The sequence below is a fragment of the Paramormyrops kingsleyae genome, chromosome 23 (assembly GCF_048594095.1).
Source record: "Paramormyrops kingsleyae isolate MSU_618 chromosome 23, PKINGS_0.4, whole genome shotgun sequence".
NCBI lineage: Eukaryota > Metazoa > Chordata > Actinopteri > Osteoglossiformes > Mormyridae > Paramormyrops > Paramormyrops kingsleyae.
Genome location: NC_132819.1, coordinates 14,080,502 through 14,102,238, shown reverse-complemented (window position 1 = coordinate 14,102,238; position 21,737 = coordinate 14,080,502). Strand labels below are relative to the sequence as shown.

At 45.7% G+C, this 21,737-nt stretch overlaps 1 protein-coding gene across 4 annotated transcripts in view; it reads left to right on the top strand.

Annotated features, from left to right (window-relative positions):
- trappc9 (trafficking protein particle complex subunit 9) overlaps window positions 1-21,737 on the top strand; it is a 194,831-nt gene that overhangs the window by 108,388 nt on the left and 64,706 nt on the right. For all 4 annotated transcript variants that reach the window (XM_023811873.2, XM_023811874.2, XM_023811871.2 and 1 more), the window contains 2 exons: window positions 8,757-8,910; window positions 15,372-15,462. In XM_023811873.2, coding sequence (XP_023667641.2) covers window positions 8,757-8,910; window positions 15,372-15,462 — 245 coding nt within the window. The remainder of the gene's footprint in view (window positions 1-8,756; window positions 8,911-15,371; window positions 15,463-21,737) is intronic.

Genomic DNA, 21,737 nt, shown 5'->3' with positions numbered 1-21,737 from the left:
CTGCTTCCCTTGACGGACTGCTGCCCCCAGTGTGTCCCCTCCCATACGCCCTGTGCTTCCTGGGATAGGGTCCAAGCTCACAGCAGCCCTACTTTGGATAAGCAGCTAGGCAAAACGCATGGATTAATTAGTGTGTTTATATGTGTTTATAAGTCAAAATATGGCTGAATGGAGCATTTCTTCACTTTGTCAGTAATAATGAGGATGGATCTGCATGCCCAGCAGGAGTTTTGGTTCGCATGCCACACACTTGTGTGTATTGCTGTAGTTTAGCAAAAACAAATGCAGCTCCCTGCCTGTTCCTGCAAAACACCTTCCTTATGGAGGCCGTTCGAGCCCAGATACTGGATTTCAGAGCCATATTGTGTGTGTCCCCCCGCCCCATAATGGCAGATGGGCCTGTCACTTCCCATTCGCTGACATTTTGATAAATGAGGCATCAGGTGTGAGGTGTATTTCCGGAGTCGTTAGGGGGGTGTTTGGGGGTGGGGAGTGGGGTATGGGACGCCTTCTCTGCGTATGCAAATGTGTTGCCAATCATTTGCCACTGCTTGTATGGCACAAAGAAGAAAGTCTTTAAGAAGCTGAGTGGGCCATTTAAACTGCTTCAAGGTGCCTCCTTCGCGGGGGAAACGTAACAATGCTCTTCCGGCTCTTCACTGCCGCTGACATGAGAGATTTCTGTTTAGTTCCCTGAGAGCTGCAGTGTATTAAACTCATGCGGAATGTGAAATAAGCAGCTCTGTGTAGCTTTCGCTCTCCCCTCATTAGAGCAGGCTAGGATTTCATGCCTCTGTCTGACTAGGTAAGGGCGCGGGTTTAATATTTGCGGTTTGAATTCAAATTCTGGAATTTACCAAATGCTAGAACAGAATTGCAGTGCCAGTGGGCTTCCGTGTCGCTCTCACAGCCATTGATGGAGCTGCCTGACTTGCTGAACGACACCCGTCAGGGGTTTAGGATGCTGGAGTGGGCGTTTGAGGGCGGCACCCTTTGCTGATCTCTTCCCCGTATCTTTGGTCAGATGGCCGCCATGTCACACATGCATAATTAGAAAATGAACGTGCCTTTTGGCAATTAAAGAGGCTACACCATTAGCACAGTCATTTGTGGCAATTTTGAATCACAAACATTGAGACCAACAAAATCTGTCAGTTTCTGAGCATGGAGCTAGATTTTAGTGTAACATCTGTCTACTTGGTTAGACTGGTTGGCTTATTAACACCAGCATCGTTCCTTGGACCACTTTTGATTGGGACTGACCACTGCATACCAGGAACAGCCCACAAGACCTGCTGCTTTCGAAATGCTCTGACCCAGCTGTCTAGCCATAAAAATTTGGCCCTTGTCAGAGTTGCTCATATGCTTACGCTGGCCCGTTTTTCCTGCTTCCAACACATCAACCGCAAGAACTGACTGTTCACTTCCCTAATATATAATGGCACCCTTGACGGGTGCTATTGAAGCAAGACAAGCCTCTGTACCAGTGATGAGAAGCATGCTCTCATCTGCACGTTTCTGTGTGTCATGGAGAGCAAGATGGGTTAGGTAAAAAGAGGGTAAAGAAAGAATAATAATAATAATATGTCTTTATGCCTTGTGGTTTATTAAAAATACGTTTTTTTGGGCAGATTTCCTAACAGAAGTTATCTCAGCTATCATCACTCATCGGTCTGATGTCTGTTATCATTTCCAGCTTACGCCCTTGGGGCTGCACTGACGCCGCTGCCATGCTTCAGTGCAGTGTGTGGCCGCCCCGAGGGATCTGCTTGCTTTCACCCACACACACGCAGCTAAACGTGAGGCGTTTTACATAATTGGAAATGAGCAGTATGAATCTCTGCATTCAAAGTTTTTTTTTTTTTTTTTTTTTTGGGTTACTGTTGCGGAAGGGAGTTGGCTTACACAGCCGATGGAGATGCCAGTGCACCTGAACTTATGAATAGAGTCACGTACATGAACACGCATGGGGGAGGAGTGGTGACTCATGCCAGTGAAAACCCCGGTATTAGCGTCTCCTGCCTGTTTTAAGCTTGATTTTTCTTTTCAGCCCAGAGTAGTTTTTAAAGGAAATCCCTGTGCTACGTTTCTGTTTCTCTTACCAGTGATAAACGGAAGGGTATGTTCCCCTGAGCCTTTCTGATTCCCGCCTTTCTGTGCTGATGCTTTTATGTTAGATTGCTTATTCCATTCAGTAGATGATGTCAGCGTATTTTATGAATGGCCCAGCGACCGTGAATTGGGTGTGTCTGTGTGTGTGTGTCTCTCTCTCTCTCTCAGCTTTTATTCTGTGGTGTGTTGATGATTCCTCTTTGCATCTTACCGAATGTCTTTAGTATAGTCAGGCATTAGTCCTCTTCCCCAGTTATTTTATTGCACTGCCTTAGCTGTAGAGGGCGGTATTTCTTGCTGGTTCTCCTGGGTAGACCACGCCATACCCTGGCCACAGCTGAGTGCTCCTCCCCTTAACATGTGCTGGCACATCCCCGACGCCTGTCCACAGCAGACCCCGCCCTGTCTGTCTCCTTTCACCTTTCTATTGCGGATGCTGTGCGGAGTGAGAGCCTGCAGACCGTTTCGTCAGTCATTCAGCTCCGAACTTCCCTGTTCCTCTTCTCTTCTACTTTCCACTGTGTCCCCACCCTTAATGGACGCCCCTCCAGGTGAGGTGAGCATGGGCCATATGGTGTGTCGACCACAGGTGCACCCAGGCTGCCCCCCCCCGAGTCTCCAGCATGTTGCAGTGGCTCCTCTCTGGGGCGGGGAGGTCTGCTACTGTGTGTGGCCCCCTTGCTCCCCGTACTCAGCATCCGTCATTCTCTGCGCTCTCGAGTTTCCATAGAGACGGCTTCTCTGCGTTGGGCTGTGCATGATGTTTATTACAGTCTGGCTCAGAGAGTCCGCCCCCTTTATTCACACAGGCTCTTTTGCTTTAGTCCCTTCAGTGTTGTGATGTTATTACCCCAAATCCTACTTTCGCATATAATTCTCTCCCTCTTGCATGTCCTTCCCCTGTGGTTTCGCTGCAGTTCTGCCCGAAACACTCAGGCGATTCGGCCAGCGATCTCCAAATATCTGCTAAAACGGCCGGCTGGAAAACGCCTTTGCTGCAGTGTTTGACCATAAGTGCACAGTTAAACCCCCCTGTCGCAGTCACAGGGGGTATGGGGGGTATGGGGGCGTCTTTTCAGACCCCAGGTCATTCTGCCTTTATTTCCTGAAAAGAAAGCAAAGAGGAAAACAACACCTGTAGCAGATGAAGTGTGTGTGTGTGTGTGTGTGTTTGTGTGTGTGTGTGTGTGCGCGCGTGCGTGCATGTTTTAATTCATGAATTAATTTTTTTAATCAACCTGGTGGAATCTGTTTGGCTTTCATCTGCAGAGCTTGTTTTTAGTGTTTTTTATACTGCTGACATTTAGTACTGCTCTCCTGTTTTTCATTTATTTCCTGTGGATCTGCTTGCTTATCTAATTGTATTGTCCTGTGCTGCTGCAGTCTTGAATGCTGGGCTTTAATTGGCTGCGGTACCGGCCGCGGTTAATCGGCTGCTGTTTTAGCACAACACCGGTTAAACAGCAGTGCGGCTCGCAGCCTTGCCTCTGGGTTCAGGTGCATGTGGTATAAATTGGTGGGATTGTGCTGTTTGGGTGCGGCGTGCAGGTCTGTCCATGCTGTAGCCTGGCTGCTGTTGCTAACGGCTGGGAGACAGCGGTAGTCTAAAAATAGGAACAGCGTCGGCCTGCCAGCGTGCAGCACACCACTGCTCCCCTCAGCCAAGCCGCGGCACGTGAGCTAAAAATAGCCCCTCCCTCCCTCCTCCAGCCTGTCCTCTGCACAAGCCCTCGCTTTTCTTCTTTTCTCCCCTCCCCCCTTCCTCCAGTGTCTCCCCAATGAAATAACACAATTACTGGTTGTTACTTTGGGTGCAAAAGGCTTTGATAAAACACTCAGCTCTCCCGTTCCCCCTTCCCCCCGCCCCCCAGCCAGGGTCGCTTATCAGTTCTCCCCGAATACGGTGTAAACCCTAACCCTGCATATGATGGGGTGGGTGTGTCAGATTTTCGGACATTTTCTCTTTTAAAATGATTTTTTTCTGCCCTTACATCTGAATGCCTAGAATAGGCGCGATGCTCAGGTCCACCCAGAGAAGAGCACACTTATTACGTTTTCATTCTCTTTATGGTCTTGTTGCTCGTAAATGTCTTCTTGACCTGCTGTATATTGTCATTATTTATTGACAATAGATGATAGAAATGTGTCCCTGTGGGAGCAGCCTGTCCACACAGTGGATTTACCCTTAATGACACTTTCATTCTCACCAGCCAGTGCCTGAAATATACGGCCACGATTAGTATTTTGGAGGCGCGTAAATCCCCAGGGCTGTGCTTCCTTTTTGAATGCAGACCTCTACTGCTTGTTTTGTGCCTGTGATGCATAGCCACACCCTAAATGGTGCCGGGGGGGGGGCTGCGTATAGAGGAGCGAGGGCCCCGGCACCGCCACCGGCCATGTCGCCATGCCAGCTCTGCGGCCATTGAAGCCCGCCTGCCCTGCAGAGCTTCTCCCAGCCCGGTGGAGGCTCCGGCGTTGCATGGCTCCTCTCCCACGGCACGCCGATAAGCAGGTCCTCTGTGCCGTGTGAAGATCTGCCCTTGTTCTGTAATGAGCGTCATGCTCATTGAAGATACCATCCATTCATCCCACACTACAGGTACTTACAGTATGCAGCAGGACTTAGAACATCGAACTGCGCTGAATTATAGAATTATAATAATGGCAGTTATTGGCAGAAACATCTTGATTTATTCTTTTATGTGTCACCAAAAAGCCAGACCCTCAGACACTTGTCGAAGTGGCCCTCAGCTGAGGGACCCCCAGGTTAGGCCACGTCCCCGGGCCCCGGGCCCCTGGCTTCCAGGTCTCACATGGACCCCTACGCAAGCAGGAGCGGCTTGCTGTCTTTATTTCCTCCACATCCAAGGGAGATTCTGCACCATAATGGGAGACAGACCAACAGGCCAGGACCCTGAAAATGCTTTCCTGTCTAAATTCTGATTTGTATTGGGAAGATCTCTTACCCAGTCTTACATGCAGATTATTTGACTTTATGAAACAACCTCTTTAGTTCTAGTACCAGTTGCCTATGATTCCTAAATAAACATAAACACCAGATTATCAGAAAGAAAAATAGTTGTTTTTAATATTTACTTACATTGATTTTCTCTACAATAGGTAACATATATATAATGACCAAATTATAGTTGCAACATAAATTTCATTAAGGTCTTGTCACCTTCGTTGAGACCCCATTTGCTGGTCCCCTCATTTGCGGAGGCAGTGGACGGCTAAATGTGTCCTTTTGATGATATGTGCAGTGCAGTAAGTCTTTCTTTTTTTTTGCCTGTGGTTTTAGTCCGTGACTCGCGCTTGTGGTTTTAAAGGTTTGCGTAGAAGTGGGAGCCTTTCATTCGCTTTGCACCGAAGCCTAATTGTGCCTTAATTTCATTTGTTGCGGGGGCCTGTTCAATAACAGCTCCATTCCGTGTTTGTGAGGTTGGGGGTGGGGGGTGTTGCGACAGGCATGTTTACTGTTTACCGTGTCTTTAGCGTGCACTGTGTGCTGCTCTTTTTTTTATTTGATTTATTTATGTTTTTTCCATGCTGAATCAAAGGTAAGACAGCAGATGGGAGCGGGGAGAATTAGCCCTTATGAATTTGTAATTCATTTGCAAAACAAAACGATACTTTTACATCAAAGTCGGCACGGTGCATCCTAATTAGCCAGCCGAAGCCCTTCTCCTTTCTCCCCCCCCCCCCATTATGATTTTTCCTAAGCAGTCCTCATTTTAAAGAGCCCTCCCCCCATTCCAATCTTCCACATCCAGCATGGGAGGTGGTGTTATGGCCGTCTCAGTTCTTCAGCTGATTAAGGCTTGTGTTTACAAACAGTCTTCAGGGAATAACTGTGTGCAGTTTGCAGGTGTATGAGTCATGGCTGATGTGAAGGCCAAAGACTAAGGAGCCGACCATTTCACAGGTGCAGTGAGCAAGGCTTCCCTGGAAGAAGTTTTCTTGTGTTACTGCAGTTTTGGAGATGCTTAGATAATTATGCGTGTAAAGGGGAGTTTGTTCTGGAGATGAATCACACACCTGTTTGACCCCCCCCCCCCCAAATCTGAAGAGGTGACTCTGGTGTCAGCATAATTATTGTTTGAATTTGGTGTTATATTTTGCAATATTTGATACTGTGTTGAACATTGTAGTTCAAAGATACTGTTTTAGGGTGTTCAACTAATAACAGATTCGTTAGTGTTTCATTTTAAGGCATAACCATGTTAAAACATTCTAATGCTATATATTCATAAATATATGCATGTGGTATTGACTGAAACTCTGCCTTGCTTAATGGTAGAGGATGCCAGCCTTTGGAGAGACACCCATAGGATTGTAAACTGTTTACTGAATTTCTAAGTGTTTCTTTTAGTCATCAAAGCCATGATCAAAGAACTTGATTAAGTTAGCATTGATTGATAGAACAAGAGTCTGTTTGGAACACATGGTTACGTACGGGCACTTTGTTTTCTCAAGGCCTTTTGTGTGCTGATTTTTCTCTTTAAGAATACACTCTGGTTTTTAGTTGGTACCTTTGATATCATTAATGACTTTAAAATGATTGAGGGGGGGCAGGTATAGGGTCCCACTAGTGTTCTTGGGATTTGATGGCTCACGTTTCTGTTATCTTGGAGGATATCCGCCCTTGTTGTGTGTGATGTATGAAGACACAGGGAAGCCCTGCTGTCCGGGCCGTGACCTGGAAGTGAAATGTAGACGGCCGTGACCTGGAAGTGAAATGTAGACGGCCGTGACCTGGAAGTGAAATGTAGACGGGGGCACCCAGTGGGATCCCCTTCACCAGTGCCGACCAGGGACTCTGGGCTGATGGGGGCTGCCCAAGTCTTCCCGTGGCAGTAAAGGGAGACCCCAGCACAGCAGGGGGCTTCTCCAGGCTGCCCCCACCGTGATCCTCATCCGGTGACGGGCCTTCTGCCACTCCCACTGACGGCCGCTGACCCCGTAACCGCTCGTTTAACAGTCTGCTGCCATCTCCTGTCAGCTCGACCTCTCAAAGCGGGACCCGGTACCAAGGCTCCTCTCATTACCTGTTTCTGACAGTCTGCACCCGGCCCGGTGGGAAAACCCGCCGTCAGTGAATTTCCACCCCCACCCGTCTAAAAATATACCGATACGAAGCAGCGGGGGGCGCCATCTTTCCTGAAAACCCAGCGCTTTACTTATGAATATTCAGTGAATGGTTTGGCACATGTTGATATGTTTCTTTGAATTGAAATGGGTAGGTGTTTGCTTTCTGATTTTGGCTACACAGGTACACATGGATGAAGAACAGGAGCGATGGACTTAGAGGCCTCGGGTTTGGAATCCCTTTGCCGTGTCCTTAAACCGACTTTGCCGCAATAAACACTCAGAGCATGCAGTTGTTCAAACATATTAAATTGGAAAAGCAAACAGGTTTCTGCTGAAGAAATAAATATTGTTGTGCCAGTTCTGGTGCAGAGAGATTGCATGAGGGAGCAGCCAGCTTTATCTTACTCATCCTCTCGCTTAGAGCCTGTCTGCATCGACACTCTGATCCACGCCTCCCCCGTATGTTTCATGCCATCATGAAGGCTTTCACATGGTATGCGTTACGTGTAGGTGTACCGGGCTGTCTGCCCTGCTTCTGGTCATGGTCGCTGTCCCAGAACCAGGCCGCTCTGAAAATCTGCGCCCGCCTTTAATCTCTGTTTGTGTGTGTGACTTTGAGTTGTTCCTCCTGGCTGGCAGGGAGGATGTAAACAGGCCCTTCCTGAGCAGTGGCTTTTGATTGCTAGTATCTTATTAAAAACAAAAAAAAAAAAGTGTCAGAAGATATGGCTCTTGGACACTGCTAATTGGATGGGACATCTGCCAATCGATAAGTGGGAATCTGTGGCTGGCTCTGATTGGCTCGTTGCAGTGGGAGCTCGGCCACGGGCTGTGATTGCCTGCTGGGTTAATAATAACCAGCAAAGCAAGCACATGTCCGAACCTGTAACAGGTGGCGAGGCTCGCAGCCCTTGTCGGGCGTCCTGCTCGCTCCCTCCTCGCTTGTTTGCGGCTGCCTTTTGTGTGCCGCACTCGGCCCTGCGTGTCTACCAGCCGTCCTGTGTGTGCCTCTTATCCTATGTGCTGAGTCAACACACCAAGGGAATATGAGGTTAATCTTTTCCATCACACCAGCAAGCCGCTGGCTTGTGAATGACCACGCATCATCTCACGGTAAAGACTATTTGCACAGATGGTTTAAATAGATGCATCGATGCCGCTTAAGAGAGCCATTTCAACAGGTGTTAAAAGCACGATTTTTATTATGTATTGTTTTTATTATTCATATAGTGAAGATCCGTAGCTGTAGTAAAAACTACCCTGCATTATATATCCATCTTCTGTTGTCCAGCACAGGGTCACATCGACCTGCATTAATAAATGAAATAAATGTAGCCATCCTCTGATGTCCTTGCCTCCCTGACCAGAATAAGCAGCTGCAAGACGGAGAAAAGTATTCTAATGTGTTTGGAAATTACCTGTTTGGCAGAAGGAATGCAAGAATTGTCCAGCTCGGACACGTTTGGTCTGAAGCGTTTGTCCAAACGATGTGTAAGACGCCTTCCCGAGCGAGGGGGTGTAACGCCGCGGTGGCTCTGCCTGTCCCCCTGCAGGATGGCCATTCAGGTGGACAAGTTTGACCTGGAGAGCCTGCCGGAGCCCGACGAGGAGCGGCTTCGCTTCGCCAGCCCCCGGCAGCTGGAGGAAGAGCGGCAGCAGGTGCAGGGCTGCCGCATCAACGCCGAGCTGGGCCTCGTCTGGAACATCATATCCTTTGCAGCTAGGCTGCCCTGCGGGGGGTTAATGGAGAGGGCCCAGAGGAATGGGCGAGGACTGTCCTGGTGGGTGGTACAAACCTCTGTCCTTTCAGTCACTGTCCAGTTACGAGGCTGTCAGTGAATTTACTCCTGCAGCTGCAGAAAGTGTGGCTTTGCATTTTCACAATAACACAGATTGCTTTTTTTAACATGACTTTTGTTGAGTATTAGCTGCAAATTTGTGCAAAGCAGCTTAAATTTCTGCCTGATTGGCATTTTGCTGCTTATTAACATGACACGCTTTTGCTGAAGCAGCTTTTTATATACACTGCGTATAGGTACAGTGTTGAACCTACAGCCAAAAAATACAAAACCGTGTTATCTATTAATAGGAATAACTTTTTTAGGCTTTCTCTACGGTAGGCTTCTGAAAAGTGATTCTGGTATTCAGTGAACAAATGGCATTTTGTGACTTTTGCGTGTTAGGAAATGGTTTTTACCGCAGTCGTTCTAAGCCCTGGTGCTGCAGACATTCTCCAGTAGGCTTAGACCGTTGAGATGAACAGGAGATGCACACCGTGGAAACGTTTATTTGGAAGCTGATTGCTGTAATCCATGTCTTAATGTGACTATGGTGTTTTCAGCCTGTGTATGTATATTTAACCGTACATAACTGGGTATATGCCAGAAACATTATGTACAGAGGAAACTGACCTTGCAGAGTTAGTCAAATAGTTCAGTGATTAGAAAGATTAGAAATGGCAGGTACCTGCCTCCCAAATATTGTATATTTTATATTATTTGGGAGATATTTTTGCCGACCATCTGAGGGTTGATTCGGTCACCTTAATCTACAACAAAGGGGAGGTGAGTCTTCGTGTTTGTCAGACAGGAGATTCCCAGTCCCGGTTTTTTCTGAGCACTTAATTAATTAGCCTTGATTAGCTGTTGGGTGAATGAATTTGCACAATTTAATTCAGACCAAATTTATGTTAGGTGAGGAATTTGTGTGGGAGGGAAAAGAGATTAAAAGAACTGCCACAGTTATTTCTGCCAATTAAATATTTTCACATCATTTGATTCTTATTGAAATCTAAACAAACAGTTTATTCATTTTGAAAATGAATCAATTATTGACTGTTTTAAAAAGGAACATTATTCAAGGCAGGATCCTGGCTTGGGTGCATCCTGGCTTGGGTGGATCCTGCCTTGGGTGGATAGGATCCTGGTGGGTGGGTGGATGGATGATTTGTGATTGGGTTAATATATGCATGGCTCGATAAATTTAAAACAAGTACAAAACTATTATTGAATTGACAATTTTGTTGTTATCTAACTGGAATATGCCAGTTAATATAGCCAACAGCTTGTTTATGACTATGAATTAGGAGTCTGTAAGTAATTTTGACTGACGCCAAAAAACAGCTGCTTATATCGCAAGCATCAGTATTTAGTTATCTGCACCCACCTGTCAATTGATTAATTATAATTTAATTTACCCATCCATCAGTTTTCTAACTGCTGATTGTGGTGATGGATGTGTGGATAATTTAATCTCTTGATTATTTAGTGTATTATTTAGTGCTTTTAGGTTAAAATGTTATGGTGTTCTTATTTATGACTAATTTCTGTAAACTAGAAATTGTTGCCTTGCTTCCAAACTCACACCTCCTGCCTGAAGGGAGGGGAGGGCGAGGCTGGTCTGAAATCAGGGGCGCTGAGAATGAACGGCAACACTTTGGCTTGAATGTGGGACGCAGCTGATGGATTGGGCCAGAGCTCTTAACTCAATCTGCAAAAAACAATACAAACTGACGGTTCATCTAAGTTGTTGCACTATAATAAATCAATATGACATTTCAAGGTCACAGTTTAGATGGAGCTTGTATTGTGCCTCAGAATTAAATCATTGGTCAGATTAGTTTTGGTTGCAGAAAAAGGTTTCTAATGCATTTTATATGTCATTTAATAGCTAAAGAGGATGATATCAATTGATGAAAATGACCAGTGATTAGAGTAAAGATGCTGTCTGTTATCCACTTTTGAGCTGCATAAGTTAGGTTGTTGTGGTTTTTCTAGAACATGCTGTAATAGCAGCTTGTGCTTTTTTATAGCGCACATTGCATAACTTGAGAGTGCAATAATTCTTGTTCTTTTATTGCGGTTAAATTTGTCAATATCTTCATCAGTTTAGTTTGGTGACAGCATTTCCTTTGGGATCCTATGGTTTTGTTTAAAACAGCATCATACTATAAGTTTAGCTACCTTAGATTGATGTTTTCTGGCTCTGGAATTGAAGCTTCATTGAACTGTGGGATTAAACAACTGTCGTGCTTTGCTGCTTTTCCTGTTTTACTCTCCAATAAGCTGATGTATCACCATAACAAGGACACACACCTTTATACCATAATCAAACACATGGGTGTTCAGATACTTGGTAGAGTGGAGGTTAAGTAGATGGGTAACGGCTGCTGGACACTCAAGCTTCCTAGCTGCTAGGAGACAGATTTGGCCGTATGCTGGCCGCGGACTGGCTCATGGGGCCATGTCTCAGTGGAGGATATGTGAGCCTCTGTGTTGCGTGGATACTTCCAAAATCACATAGTTGGCGAAATATAGTTTGTTGTAGGCGAAATATAGTATGCAACATTAGTAGAGTACTACAGGTATGTCCTAATGCTCAGTATGAATAAGCCAGTAGGCGAATGGTACCCATATCACATACTCCATTCAGTGAAATTCTGAAGTGTGCAACTGATGGATGCTACACTATTCAATAAGGCCACTGGAGGAGCAAAGAACATTACTTGCTCAGTAATTTTTGCCACGCTGGCAGAAAAAGTGCTGTCTCTATATAAATTTATGTATAAAATGACACCCAGTTACATTACTTGACTCGATTATGTATTTTTCTCATTGATAGTTTTTTTTTTTTTTTTACTTTCATGGGGGTCAAGATGTAGCATTAAGAAGCATCCAGATCATATAATATGCAGGATGGTGACTGCAGTGTCTCCGAATGCATGCATACTGTTCTCATGCATGCAGTACGTACTACATTAATGGTCATGTAGTAGGTTTCTGATGAAATTCAGTACCTACTGTATAAGTATTTGATTCAGACACACCCTTTGTTTTCCTGGATTGTTGTCTGCCTGATATCTCCAGTGTGAGGCAGGACCCCACCCAGCACATGGGTGGCTGTGGATATTGCCTGTTTGTTACATGGCATCTGGCATGAAAGGGAACCTGTGCACGGCCTGCCCCCCTGCTTCTGTGCACTTCACCTGTCAAGGCTCTCAGCACCCCCATCCCGCCCCCCAGGTTAATAATTAGGGAAACTATTATCTTAAGCTTTAATGTAATGAAGACATTATAGACAGTTTATTTAAAAATTCTCTCTCAAGCTGTTGGAAAGGATTTGCGATTATTTACCAATATATTGGTTTTCTGGGTTTTGGGTAGAATTGTAAATGTGTCTAAAGTATGGTAAAATTGATGCAGAGACGAGCTTTTTGAATAGTACTGCTCTCAAAACATAGTTTTCCCATATTTACATATAACATGGAAATTTAGCATTGATAGTGGCACAATTATGGTAATTTATTTAAATAAACATTAATGCATTTGGGTAAAGGCTAAAAACTAATTAAAATGGTATCCACCGCTGCAGTCGTCTTTGGCAGGTTTACGCCACTCGAATTCTGCTAGTTTATTGCAGGAATTAATTTGCAGTAATTAACAAAATAACACTGTGTCATTTAAATGTGGTGCTTGATTGACAATCGGCTTTTTGTGGTTGAATTGTCATTGATGTATTGTTTTGCAGGAATAGTAGATGTAGTGTGTTTGCGTGTCATTGGTATTTTGACTTGTATACACTTAGTGTACAAAAGTGCAATGGTACCTCACTTTTGCCATGGATGTATTATAAAATACGTCCCTTCTTCTCATCTTAGCTACTTCTCACATATGTAGGATTACGAACATTCTTGACTTTGCCACCAAAACTAAGACGCTTATGGATTTCTTTCCAGCATAATTCGGCTTTGTGTTTGTTTTTTTTTGTATTTTCATCCAGTTTATCTCCCCCCAAACCTGTAGCTTATTCGCTCTAAGCCTGTTTAGGTGCCATTGTTTCGCCCGAGGAAAGCGGTGCCTCCCTGAACGCAGCCCGCTGGCGAATAACTTTCCGTCTTCCTTCAGCAGGGCCTGGGCCTCTGCCTCGCCTAACCCCCCGGCCCCCAGACTCACCTGCCTGCTTTCAGATAGAGGACGGTGGCAGGGCTTAGGCGAACACCATTGTGTGTTACTGTAATGGCAGTAATGGCTTGAATGCAATTAAACTGCCCTAAATTACTTTTTCCTCAAAGGTGTGGTAAAAACAAGCCTCCTCCTGAAATATGCTAAGAGGCCCAGCTTTTAAAAGTTATGTGCCGCAAACATTTGATGGCCTTACAGGGGCACGTTCCCTAGCGCAGCGAGGGCGGCGGTCAGGCTGCGCAGGACCCTGCTGCAGTGTGGAGCAGGAGGTGGGAAAGCTGGCAGCAGGCAGCAGTGCTTTTACTGGGTACTAGTGCAGTGTGCCCCCGTCTCACTGCGTGACCGGCGCCCTGCTCCGCCAGTGGCCCCTCGCCGCAGGATCTGCTGCCTCCTCGGTGCCTGTGCACCTCACCTTCCCCCTTTCCTTGTCTGATTCTGCCTCTGACATCTGCCCCATGTGACTCTGCCCCCGCCGTCTCACTGCGTGACTGCGGGGCCGACACTCTGCCCAGCCGGCGGCCCCTCACCACAATCTGCTGTTTTCTTGCTGTGTATCTGGAGCAAGTTCGCAGCTCTGGATCGTTTGTCTGGCGCACAAAGTGTTTCCTCGCCGGCGATGGCTGCATGGTGCTGATCCGTGGCCCAGTGGTGTTCAGGTCTGTCGCTTCAGTGCTGCTCTTTTTGCCTGCTAAGGGAACTCTTGAAGCACATCTCGTCTCATCATATATGTGTCTGTCTGTCCGTTTGTTCATCCGTTCGTTCATTCTGAAGTCCTGCCCCATGACTGCTTTGTAGAAGCATGACATTAAATTTTTCTCACATTACTTTAGAGATTTCACTAAGATTTTTTTTTCTCCATTCTAGCAGAACAGAGCCAGCATAAAGGATGTTAATTTATTTTTTTTTTAAATTCAGTTTTCCTTTCTCTGCGCTATCCTTGCTTCAGTTGTAAAGGTCACATCTATCTCTGTTATTCACCAGTCAGATTAAACACGTGTATGATATGAATGGCGACACTAAGGTCCTAGTTTTGGAATAGAAGAGAGTCATGTACAGTTTGCCTGTTCGTCCCTAGGGGGGTATGACCAGTGCTTATTACAAGGGCCACTGACTCCCTAAACACCCCAGTAGTGTTTCTTGCTGTGCCATCCTGAGGTGTCCATATCACTGCCTGATTACTGCCTATTAAATTGCATACACTATATTGCCATGTATTGGGACATGTATTGGTGCTCAGTCATGTTGGAACAGGAAGGGACCATCCCCAAACTGTTCCCACAAAGCTGGGAGTATGAAATAGCCCAAAATGGCTTTGAAAGCTGCAGCATTAAGAGTTGATTTCACTAGAACTAAGGGGCCAAGCCCAACCCTTGAAAAACAACCCCACACCATAATCCCCCCCTCCACCAAACTTTACACTTGGTACAATGCAGTCAGGCAGGTACCGTTCTCCTGGCAACCGCCAAACCCAGACTCATCCATCGGATTGCCAGACAGAGAATCATGATTCGTCACTCCAGAGGACACTGCTGTAGTTCAGTGGCGTCGTGCTTTACACCACTGCATCCAACACTTTGCATTACACTTGCTGATGTACAGTAAGGCTTGGATGCAGCTGCTTGGCCATGGAAACCCATTCTATGAACTTCTCTTGCACTGTTCTTGAGCTAATCTGAAGGCCACACATTTGGAGGTCTGTAGCTATTGTCTTTGCAGACAGTTGGTGACTTCTGCACACTGTGCACCTCAGCATGCGTTGTCCTCGCTCTGTGATTTTACGTGCCCTACCACTTCATGGCTGAGTTGCTGTTGTTCCCAATTTCTTCCACTTTGTTATAATACCACTAACAGTTGACCATGGAATATTTAGTAGTGAGGAAATTTCACAGATGCATGTATTGCACAATTGGCATCCTATTATGGTACCATGCTTGAATTGAATTGAACCCATTCTTTCGCAAAAAGCAGTCTGCATGCCTAGGTGCTTGATTTTATAATCCTGTGGCTATGGAAGTGATTGGAACACCTGAATTCAATGATTTGGAGGGGTGCCCCAATACTTTTACAATATGCTGCATTTTTATAGATCGCTTGGGGACTCAGATTTTTATTTTTCTATAATAGGACGATAATAAATGGGATGGGTGGCATCTGTGCCCCCCCTGCTCTGTGTAAGGTGTCCTCCTGGCTTTTTCTTAACCTGGGCACCCGTCTCTGCGGAGGACAGGAGAGGCCAGCGTGGAAGGTGTGCTCAACCAACTCGTCCTAGAGCACCTGCAGCTGGCTCCCCTACAGTGGGGTGAGTGTGCTTCTGCGTGTGTGTGTGTGTGTGTGTGTGTGTGTGTGCGCGTGCGTACGCGCCCCCCTGCCCTCCCCAGCACCACTCCTCAGATCCACAAGGTAAGTGGTACGGCGGCGACCCCATAGCATCTGAAAAGCGCAGAGGAAACAGGTGCTGCCTTGGACCCATTGGGAGGGGCGGGGGTGCTGGGGGTGCTGTCCTGGCTCCTTCTGGGTCCTAAAGCTGGCCAAACATGGTATGGAGGAAGATGTCCACACCTTCGGTCTCAGGCCATGTTTTTATTTGCATCAGTAATAGGCCCTCTGGTGCATTAGCTAGTGGTGATAGGCAAACAGGGGAATGTGTGAAGTAATACGAGTGGGGGGTGGGGATGGGGGGCCCACCATCTGCAGCCCAACCTCATAAATGATAGTGGATTTATCGCAATGGGCCCTGCTTCATTGGGTGGCTGTTTTAATTAACTGCTCTATTCTGTCCTGCTTTCTGCCGAAGACCATCTGTGGCTCTGTGGCCGCGTTGTCTGTCGCTGCCGATTACGGTGCCCTTCGCCGGGTAAATGGTGGGCTTAGAGCTTGGATCCGGTTCACGGTTCCTCGGGATTCCCTGGATTTTCCGCAGAATGTCGCCAACACAAGCTTTCCGTTGTACTGTGTGTTCGCTTGTTGTGATCCCCCTAACTGGAACGGTCGCCTCCCTGAACGAACGCACGAAGCTGAGGCCGGCGGTGCGTTCCAGTGAACTTAACGCATCGCGCTCAACACGTGGAGGTATTTTTAGGCAGGCATGTAAAAATGCTGCTCTTTAAAGAACCTATTCTGCTGTCTGGTGGCTCAGTGGGTAGAGCTGTTGCCTCTCAGCTCCAGGGTCATAGGCTTGAATCCCAGCCTGGCTGTTTTTGTGCCCTTCGCCTCTTCAGAAAGGTGGATGACGGGAGCCTTGCAGAAAGGAGAGATGTGATGTTATAATTGCTCTGTGATTAAACAGCAATCTATAGCACCCTAAGCTTCATATAAGGATTGGCATGATTAAGATCCCTCACAGTTAATTAGCCATGTATCTGCTTTGGTCAGTATTTAACTGTAATGACTATGTAGTTTTAATGTCAGATAAATCAGTGTCTTACCCTCTTCCCATATTAAGATCTGATATTTGTATTGTAAGCTTTTTTCAAATGTGAAGTCTTCAATATTGCATTCGGACTGCAAAAATGGATATTTGAAATCGAGAACAGACACAGAGCCCCTGGCTCTGTGCGCGCACATGTCGCGTTTCCTCCAGATTCTCCATTTACCTCCCGTGGTCCAAAGACCTGTGGTTCAGCTGGGCTGGTGATTGGTGTCTCTGAATCCCTGGCCTGTGTCTGTGTGATGTGACAGGCATTCTGTTCAACGTGCCCCCTGCCTTGTACCCACTGCTTTCTGGAATGGGCTCCAGGCTATTTGTGGTCCTTCATTGGGTAAGTGTTTCTGGGAAAAGAGAATCAATGAATGAATGAAAAAATATCAGATGTGGAGAATCAGGCATCACGGCTAAAAGCAGCTCTATCAGTGGTAAGTTGAATATTTTTCCCCATCCGCCCAGAGTTCCTTTTATAATCCAGACACCCGGTATGATTTCTCCTGCTGTCTTTTTTTTATTTATTTATTAATGCCCCTCTGCTACCTGCAATACCTGTTTGGATCTGTACCTCATAAAATCACTGAATTCCACAATTGATGTAAACCTCAATGAAGAAGCATGGTCCTGCTGAGGAAGACTGATGATCTCAGGATGGTCTCCTTAGCACCCCTTGCTGTCTGAGTTGTGGTAATGGGCCCGTTGTGCGTGGAACAGTCAGGTGGAAGGAGAGAAATATATTCTGCAGGAGTGTTGAGTCTTGGCAAGCATTCAGATATCCATCCCTAATTCATGCAGGACAGTAATTGTAGAAGTTCAAGTGCTAACTTTATTTTGGTAGAAGTTAAGAGAAGTTAAGGTCAGTAATGCAAACAGTACACACAGAACCTAGCTGACGTCCCCCTCGCTTGCCAGCCGTGGTAGGCTAATGACTCAGTTTGCCTCTACTAGCTGTAGCCAATGTGTGAGAATGTTTACAGAACCGTGTGACACTGCTCTTTACTAATAACTGGCGGGTATACTGAGGGGTGGGTGGGGTGTAGCAGTGAATGACAGCTTTGTTGAGGGGCGGGGCCTAGCAATGAATGACAAGTGCACCAAGGGGCATGATCTAGCAATGGCAGGTTTTTGAGGGGTCTGATTATCAACGAAAAACAGGTTGGTTGTGAGGCAGGGACCAGCAATGAATGACTGGGATGTTGATGGGGCAGAGTCTAGCAGTGAATGACAGGTTTGTTGATGGGGCAGAGTCTAGCAGTGAATGACAGGTTTGTTGATGGGGTAGAGTCTAGCAGTGAATGACAGGTTTGTCGATGGGGCAGAGTCTAGCAGTGAATGACAGGTTTGTCGATGGGGCAGTGTCTAGCAGTGAATGACAGGTTTGTTGATGGGGCAGAGTCTAGCAGTGAATGACAGGTTTGTCGATGGGGCAGAGTCTAGCAGTGAATGACAGGTTTGTCGATGGGGCAGAGTCTAGCAGTGAATGACAGGTTTGTTGAGTGGCAGAGTCTAGCAGTGAATGACAGGTTTGTTGATGGGGCAGAGTCTAGCAGTGAATGACAGGTTTGTTGAGTGGCAGAGTCTAGCAGTGAATGACAGGTTTGTTGATGGGGCAGAGTCTAGCAGTGAATGACAGGTTTGTTGATGGGGCAGAGTCTAGCAGTGAATGACAGATTTGTTGATGGGGCAGAGTCTAGCAGTGAATGACAGGTTTGTTGAGTGGCAGAGTCTAGCAGTGAATGACAGGTTTGTTGATGGGGCAGAGTCTAGCAGTGAATGACAGGTTTGTTGAGTGGCAGAGTCTAGCAGTGAATGACAGGTTTGTTGAGTGGCAGAGTCTAGCAGTGAATGACAGGTTTGTTGAGTGGCAGAGTCTAGCAGTGATGACAGGTTTGTTGAGTGGCAGAGTCTAGCAGTGAATGACAGGTTTGTTGATGGGCCAGAGTCTAGCAGTGAATGACAGGTTTGTTGAGTGGCAGTGTCTAGCAGTGAATGACAGGTTTGTTGAGTGGCAGAGACTGGATCAATACAGCAGGGAAAGTCATCATGCAAAATAGAGGAGGCCTCCTCAACATATGAAGGGTGGAGCAAGCAGGAGCAAGCAAAAACATGATCTCAGAAGGTCTCTGGCTTGTGCTGAGACTCTAGTCTCCATCATAGGCAGCAAAGCAAAACAGTTGTGTTCTGTGTGCACAATTTGATGGGGGGTGGGGTTAAATCAAATTATTCCTCCTCTAGTTGAATGGTGACTGCACCCTCACTTTCCCAGTGTGATAAATTAGTCGTGCATCAAGGTTTGTTTTTTTTTTTTCCCTACACTCATTTGTTTAACATTCCCTGTTCTCTCCTAAAGAATGTTGTTACCAAGGTTAATGAAGGGGAAATTTTGTAGATGGTAATCTTCTTATGTACCCTGCGATAGCGAGCTCTTTGCCAGAAGGTTTCATTAGCCATTAATGCATAAGTGAACTCATTAGACTATAAGAGCGATTTCCTGGAAATTGATTATAATAATTGTAGTACTACTGCCAACAACATGGTAGTACCAACAGAGCCGCTCCAGTAACTTTAATTTAAGTGGTACAGACCGCATCTCCTCCAGGGGGGTTGGAGATGGAACGCCATGTTGATCATGTGAGGTGCCACCTGCGTATGCGTATGAAGGAGCGTTCCCAAAACACACTTCTTGAGGGTCTCCTTCGCCTCATCCCGTTTCCTGTCTTTTGAGGGAAAGCTCATTGCTTCTCCAGCCCGTCTGGCCTAGCCCACGGTTCCCCAGGTCCTCCCGACCCGAAGCACGCAGGCTGGTGCTGGGTGGCGTGCCTGTGTCACCTCTCATTCCTGGGTCCCAGTTCTGCTCCGCCCCCTGCTGGTGCCACCTTCCCAGCTCATGGCACCAGTTAGGGGGCAGCGTGCGGCTCAGTGGGCTAAGCCCGTGTGCCTGTAATCAGAAGGTCGCCAGTTCAAACCCAGCCTCAGCACGTCTGCGGGTCCTTGAGCAAGGCCCTTAACGCCCAGCTCCCTGGGCGCTGCCATGGGTGGCTGCCCTTCGCGGACAGCTTACTCTACAAAGAGTAAGATGAGGGAGGTGTAAAGATAATTTCCCCATGCGGTTTAGTAAAGTATTGATTATTATTATTTTTATTATTATTATTATTAGCATGTCCGCATCGAGTGGTCCTGAATGGCGCCCGGCTACTTTGGTTTCTATCTTCAGGTTAGTCGATTACAGATTACAGAGTTACTGCTTTGGTTTGTAAGGACAAGTCAAGAAGTAATTTAGTCAAAAACAAGCTTCACTAGGCAGAGACTGTCCTTAAGTAGGAGAATTGTTTATATGAAAACGGAACTTGTGAAATTTAACATGTTACACAATGCAACAAAAAATTACATCTTGTTTAAAAAGAAATCACTAATTAAAAATAAATGCTTCCCATGCTCCATTAACATTACATTTCCAAGAAGGATCCAAATCCATTTTGTTCCCACCTATACAATAGTTGTGTTGCTTGAAGTATTTTAAGGTATTTAGTTTTGCCCAGTTTTGCTTTTGCTTGAGACTCCTGTATAAAATGAGCTTTAACTTAGTCGCCACATAACCTCAAACCTTAGTAGACTGTCATTTGATATTGTATGATGAGACAAACATAGTTCAGTTCATTTTCCCATGCCTCTGACAATATCTTGAAAAGCAGTGTAATATCACTCTCATGGTGGCACGTAAAAAGGTGTTATTCTTTGATTATTTTCAGAGTCAGCAGAACAATTTAGATGGTATTTATAATGTTCAGTCAATAATTAACAAAGTGATTGTAACTCATTCCAGTTCAGCTGCCAAAAAAACCCTTTAAGGATACTTCATTGCACTGCATGTAATACACAAAGGAATAATTCACTTTACAGATTTAATCGCAAATGGATCTGACTCAGTATGGAAAGATCACCTTTCACTTAGATCAGTCCATGTTAATTCTTTGCAGTGTTTAGAAGGTATGTTTTTGGAAAGCTCAAGATGTATGTATAATTATTCCCCTTTCCTTTGTTATGCATTTGGGTGAGTGAGATGGTAACAGTGTCCCCCTGCCTGGTGCCCTGTGCTGCCTTGGGCAGCCCCACACTGGATAAGCTTTAGAATCACATTGTCTGTATTACCATTCTAACAATTATAATGGAAGTCAGTGTGTGAGATTCCCCAGTGATGCTCTGAGGTACATATAAATATCAAGGCCAGAAAGATTACCCAGATTAAGTTAAATAAATAAATAACCAAGACTGGGAAGTACTAAGAATATATAATATAAAAATACAAGGATATGAAAGAGGCAGAGACAGTGACTGTGCTTTAGATATACAGCAGCCCGTTTCGTAAGCATACATGTAACGACATGTGAATGTAGTATGAGGTAGACATGTATTACAATGTGCATCAATACGAGTGTATATATAAATATGTAACCTATACAGATGTGCATTATTTCAACCAAGGTCTGACAATGCAGCTGGAAGATGGACGCAGGTATTAGCCCTTCATTGACAGGTATTAGATTTCAGTATTTTAATCTGCTTCATGCCCAATGGTTGAATAATTGCAATTCATTTCTAATTTGATTTAGTCTTTTCAGAATTAACATCACTTTTATTTGCCAATTACCTTGACAGTAATGTTCCAGGACTTTTTTTCCTGATGCTGGTGTCGCGCAGAGAAATTTATGCACGTAGAGGCGTGCATAAAAATGAAAGGCATGCCAATAAAGAAACAAATAGAATGAGAATGTGAGCGATATGGATGATGGATGCGCAGGGCCTGCTGATCTGAGCAGGTGATTGCAGAGGGAGCCGCTCCGTACGGTGGGAAGGCCTATCGTGCTCAGGTGGGAGTGCAGCCTGCGCATCAGTAGCACTTTGAGCGTTGAGTCAGTCTGTGAGTTGGGGAGGTGCACGATGGTTACAGCTTACCTTTGCTAGCGTACTATAATAAAAATGCACAGTGGTTATGTTTTGCATTTTATAATTTATTAAAAGGTTAATCAAAACCATTGCCATTCAAATCACATTTGCAGATGTGTATTCAGACCCTGAGTGTTTTTTTTCTTTTTCCTTCCTTTATTTCATGCCAAATGTCTTCCGAGGCACTTTGAGCCACAGTGTGCATGGTG